Consider the following 6,000-nt stretch of genomic DNA (forward strand, 5'->3'; position numbering starts at 1 on the left):
TTTTTTAGTGTTACTGTAGTTAACCTACAACTTAATCTATAAAAAGAAAAAAAAATGTTACTTGAAATAAACTTTTATACTGAAATAAAATTATATATATATATATATATATATATACACGTTTTACTTCAGCTTTATTTTCCACGAATCATTTTGTTTAACGTGATGTACTGAAATAATTGAAACTAAAACTGGTCAAAATAAATAAACTGTATACGAAAACTATTCAAAATGATAGAAACACACATAATGAAAACGGAAAATAGGCTATAAAAATAAAATCTGAATGATAAATTAAATAATAAAGAATTATAATAGTATCTCAACGAAAAAAATATATAATAGTATCAGAGGAGGATGTTTATTTTAGTTCATTTTTAATATTACTATTTATTATATTTTTTTGTAAAAAAAATTGCTGTGGGTTTAGCATTTTAATTTATGTTATGTTAAGTCATGTCATGCTATTCATGTCATGTTGTGTTATTTTATGCTGTTATGTCATGTGTTATGTTGTCATGTTATATTTTGTAATGTTATGTCATGTTATTTTATGTCCTGTTGTGTAATGTCATGTCATGTGTTATGTTGTCATGTTATTTTATGTTATGTTTTGTACCATTATGTCATGTCATTATGTTATGTTATGTTCCGTTATGTTACATTATGTTGTTATGTTATGTTATTTTCCATTATGTTATGTTATGTTATGTTATGTTCTGTGATGTGATGTTATGTTCCGTTCCGTTGTGTTCCATTATGTAATGTTATGTTATGTTATGTTCCGTTATGCTATTTTATGTTATGTTGTTATGTTATTGTATGTTATGTTATGTTATGTTCCGTTATGCTATTTTATGTTATGTTGTTATGTTATTGTATGTTATGTTATGTTATGTTCCGTTATGCTATTTTATGTTATGTTGTTATGTTATTGTATGTTATGTTATGTTATGTTCCGTTATGCTATTTTATGTTATGTTGTTATGTTATTGTATGTTATGTTATGTTATGTTCCGTTATGCTATTTTCTGTTATGTTGTTATGTTATTGTATGTTATGTTATGTTATGTTATGTTCCGTTATGCTATTTTATGTTATGTTGTTATGTTATTGTATGTTATATTATGTTATGTTCCGTTATGCTATTTTATGTTATGTTGTTATGTTATTGTATGTTATGTTATGTTATGTTCCGTTATGTTATGTTCTGTTATGTTCCGTTACGTTATTTTCCGTTAGGTTATGTTATGTTACGTTATTTTCTGTTATGTTATGTTATGCTGTTATGTTAGGAGGGTTTTTACTGTGGGGATCTGGCATCCCGTGCTCAGTCCGCGGTGGGAGCTGAAGCTGATGGAGGCGCGATGGCTCCGTTTCCCGACGAGGTGGATGTTTTTACCGGGCCTCACTGGCGAATGAAGCAGCTGGTGGGGCTCTACAGCGAGAAGGTTTGTGTCTGACCCGTTTTATGTTTCCTTTTACCCCCTGAAGGTGTTTTGATGGCGTCTGGTGGTGTTTGAGCAGCTTTAATGTTAGCTGGACGGCTAATACACAGACATCAGAGTTTAATGTGAACGTCTGATTACCATCTGATCTCAGATCAACACACACACATCTTCATTTTTACATATTGTGCACTTTTATATATTATGCACACATAAACTGAGACTAAGAGAGTTTATTATGAATGTCTGATCTCAGATCTGGAGGAAACACGTTATTAAATGCACAAACATTTGAACATCATCACAACAAACCTAAAATGTTGCATTCATTGTGTCTGATCTAGGAGTTATTTTGTTTCTTGTTGCGTATTGATTTACTGACTCGATATGAACTTCTATATAACTCAAAATCATTGTAATCTGTCTATTAATATGCAACACAGATTGTGAATGACGTGACATTCAGTGATTTTACAGAATGTACATTTAATTTGTATTATTTATTAATTTTAGATAATTGTATATTATTTAAATCATTTTTAAAATATATTTGTCTTTTTTTTTTTAGGTGGTTAGGTCTTATAATTAATGATTTATTTTTATTTTCAAATAGTTATTTAGATTTGTTAATTATGTATGTACTTTATTTATTTATTTTAATCAAGTTTTGAAGTTAACATTATTTTATTTATTTATTTGTTTATTTATTTAATAATTTTGAATTAAGTTACACAAACCTTTCCTAACTCACGTGATATATATATATATATAAAATATGCTTATTCTTTTGTTCCTTGTTGCATATCGATTGACTAACACAATATTAACCTCTAAACACTTCCTAACTATTGTAATCTGTGTGTCTGATCTATAATCAGATAGATTTCTAAGTTAAAACACACTTTTAATGCATTGCAGATGAATGTTTTGGACATTAAACTCATTAAAGCACTGAACTGAGGTCTAAAAGAGGCCTGGTTTAATTCTGATTCACTCTAAACCGTTTCTGATGGTTTAAACAGACTGAATGGGTCACACACACCCTGATTATGTAAGACGATGCGAGTCTGTGTGTGTGTGTGTGTGTGTGTGTGTGTGTGTATTTGCTGTGTCACTAGGTTTGTTGTCTTTAATGCATCAACTCACACACACACACACACACACACACTCTCGTATCTCAGCTGCTGGGTCGATTCTGTCTGAACTCTCTTAACATCTGACACACATCCAGCGTTATGTAACACTAATGCTCCTCTGACGGGAGTTTTTAATCGTTTAGATGCCACGGACACAGGAATAAGATCATCCTCGCACAAAGGACCCTCAGCTTCTGTTGCGTTCCATTAGTACATTCTTTCCAATTCACTATATAATACTGTACTGTTATGTATATTATTTATCTCAATTAGTTTTATTATTTATATACTTTATTTATTTGAATCAAGTTTCTAACATGAACATTTTTTTTTCTTATTTTAGTTACTTTTATTAGTTTTTATTTATTAGTTTAATATTTAATATTATTTAGGTGTTAGGTCTTATTATTCTTTATCTATATTTATTTAAATCAGTTATACTTTTTTATTCATTTTAATCAAGGTTTTAACTTATTTGAATCATTTTTTATTTAATAAATTTATTTTAATAATTTAGTATTTAGTTTCATTTTATTTGTATTATTTGTCAGTTTTTGTTTTAATCAGGTTTTTATTTATTGTAAAAAATATTATTATTATTGTATTTATTATTTTTATTGGATTTTATTTGTATTTTTTGTAGATTTATTTGAATTTGAATTTTTTATGTTTTATATAATTTATATATATATAATCATTTATTGTTTTTATTTTATATGAGTATTTTTTATCTATTCATTCATTTAGTTGGTTATTTTGATATATATATATTTTTTTATTTATTTCTATCCTAGACTTCATTTTAAAACCACTTATCTAGAGAGGGCGATAAGCTGATATAATGCTAATATTTTACAGACAGTTCAGCTTATCGAAGCAGATTTATTTTTCTCGTGCAGATGAGAGAGATATCCTGGATTATGATTCTGTCATGTTTCATTGCTTTGTTTGGTGTTTCTGTCCACAGCTGTCCAACACCAACTTCTCCAACATCAGGGACTTCCGCTCGTTCCTGCAGTCGCTCCTGGCCACGTTTAAGGAGTTCAAGATGCACGAGCAGATCGAGAACGAGTGCATCATGGAGCTGCTTCAGGAGCGCAGTCACACCGTGTATCACGTGCACGCAGATAACAAGCTCTCAGAGATGCTGTCGCTGTTTGAGAAGGGGCTGCGCAGCGTCAAGGTGTGTGTGAGAGTGTGTGCGAGAGTGAGACTGTCTGTGAGAGTGTGCGAGTGTGAGTGTGTTTGCGGGAGTGTGTGCGAGAGTTTTTTGTGTGTGTGTGTGTTTATGCGAGTGTGTGTGTGTGTGTGTGTGTGTGAGAGAGTGAGTGTGTGCGAGAGTGAGTGTGTGCGAGAGTGTGTGTGTGCGAGAGTGTGTGCGAGAGTGTGATAGTGTGTATGCCAGAATGTGTGAGTGTGCGAGTGTGTGTGTGCGAGAGTGTGCGAGTGTTTGTGTGTGTGTCTGTGTGCGAGAGTTTGTGTGTGTGTGAGAGAGAGAGAGTGAGTGTGCGAGAGTGTAAGAGTGCGACAGTGTAAGTGTGCGAGAGTGTGAGTGTGCATGACAGTGTGTGCGCGTGTGTGCAAGAGTGTGTGCTTGATTGCGAGTGTGAGAGTGTGTGTGCGCGCGAGTGTGAGTGTGTGCGAGTGTGAGTGAGTGTGAGAGTGAGCGTGTGCGAGAGTGAGTGTGAGTGCGTTTGAGTGATTGCGTTTATAATAAAATAAAATATACATTTTAAAATAAAGGTAGTTTTTTCCCCCTCTGTTTGTAGTGTGTTCTGTGTGGAAGTGTGTGTATGCGTGTCGTTTAGTCATGTGATGGTGACACACTCTTTTATTAAGAATTAATGAATGGTTCTGTTTGTGTGTTTCAGAGCGAGTACGAGCAGCTGAACTACGCGCAGCAGCTGAAGGAGAGACTGGAGGCCTTCACACAGGACTTCCTTCCTCACATGAAGGAGGAAGAGGAAGTGAGGCTTCATCTGTTCACTCTAGTGTTCACACATTCACACACGTCTGAATTACATCACAGTATTAGACTTGGTCTGGAGGACTTTAAAGTGTATCATACGGTTTAGACACACTCACTTTGTGTGAGTGAGTGTGTGTGAGAGTTTGTGAGTGAGTGAGTGTGTGTGAGAGTGTGTGAGTGAGTGTGTGTGTGAGAGTGAGTGAGTGAGAGTGAGTGTGTGAGTGAGTGTGAGTGAGTGTGTGAGGGAGTGAGTGAGAGCGAGAGTGTGTGAGTGAGTGTGTGAGCGTGTGAGATTGTGTGTGTGAGCGTGTGAGTGAGTGTGTGAGTGTGAGATTGTGTGTGTGTGAGCGTGAGAGTTTGTGAGTGAGTGAGTGTGTGAGTGAGTGTGAGATTGTGTGAGTGAGTGTGAGCGTGTGAGATTGTGTGTGTGAGCGTGTGAGTGTGTGAGTGAGTGTGAGATTGTGTGAGTGAGTGTGTGAGCGTGTGAGATTGTGTGTGTGAGCGTGTGAGTGTGTGAGTGAGTGTGAGATTGTGTGTGTGTGTGTGTGTGTGTGTGTACTTGTTTTTCTATTCTGGTGGGGACTTAAACCTGAATACACACAGACTCATGGGGACTTGTGTCACGGTGGGGACCTAAATTGAGGTCCCCACGGGTAAACAAGCAAATAAATTACACAGAATGAAGTTTCTTGAAAATCTAAAAATGCAGAAAGTTTCCTGTGAGGGTTAGGTTTAGGGGTAGGGTTGATGAAGGGCGATAGAATATACAGTCTGTACAGTATAAAAACCATTACACCTATGGAGAGTCCCCACAAGGATAGCTGACCAGACGTGTGTGTGTGTGAGTGTGTGAGAGTGAGTGTGTGTGAGTGAGTTTGAGAGTTTGAGAGTGTGTGAGTGAGTGAGTGTGTGAGTGTGTGAGTGTGTGAGAGTGAGTGTGTGTGTGTGTGTGTGTGTGTGTGAGTGAGTGTGTGTGAGTGTGTGAGTGAGAGTGTGTGAGTGAGAGTGTGTGAGTGAGAGTGTGTGAGTGAGAGTGTGTGAGTGAGTGAGCGTGTGAGTGCGAGTGAGCGTGTGAGTGCGAGTGAGAGTGTGTGAGTGAGAGTGTGTGAGTGAGAGTGTGTGAGTGTGTGAGTGTGTGAGTGAGTGTGTGAGTGTGTGAGTGTGTGAGTGAGTGTGTGTGAGTGAGTGTGTGAGTGTGTGAGAGCATGTGAGTGTGTGAGAGCGTGTGAGTGTGTGAGTGAGAGTGTGTGAGTGAGAGTGTGTGAGTGAGAGAGCGTGTGAGAGTGAGTGAGCGTGTGAGTGCGTGTGAGTGTGTGAGTGTGTGAGCGTGTGAGTGTGTGAGTGTGAGAGCGTGTGAGCGTGTGAGAGTGAGTGTGTGAGAGCGTGTGAGTGTGTGAGTGAGAGTGTGTGAGTGAGAGTGTGTGAGTGAGAGAGCGTGTGAGAGTGA

At 36.6% G+C, this 6,000-nt stretch overlaps 1 protein-coding gene across 1 annotated transcript in view; it reads left to right on the forward strand.

Moving 5' to 3' along the window:
* Window positions 1–1,290: 1,290 nt before the first annotated feature.
* fbxl5 (F-box and leucine-rich repeat protein 5) overlaps window positions 1,291–6,000 on the forward strand; it is a 16,148-nt gene continuing 11,438 nt past the window's right edge. The window contains exons 1-3 of the mRNA XM_052540163.1: window positions 1,291–1,451; window positions 3,552–3,767; window positions 4,456–4,551. Coding sequence (XP_052396123.1) covers window positions 1,368–1,451; window positions 3,552–3,767; window positions 4,456–4,551 — 396 coding nt within the window. The 5' untranslated portion in view covers window positions 1,291–1,367. The remainder of the gene's footprint in view (window positions 1,452–3,551; window positions 3,768–4,455; window positions 4,552–6,000) is intronic.

Source organism: Carassius gibelio, chromosome A23 (genome assembly GCF_023724105.1).
Source record: "Carassius gibelio isolate Cgi1373 ecotype wild population from Czech Republic chromosome A23, carGib1.2-hapl.c, whole genome shotgun sequence".
In the NCBI taxonomy this organism is placed as follows: Eukaryota; Metazoa; Chordata; class Actinopteri; order Cypriniformes; family Cyprinidae; genus Carassius; species Carassius gibelio.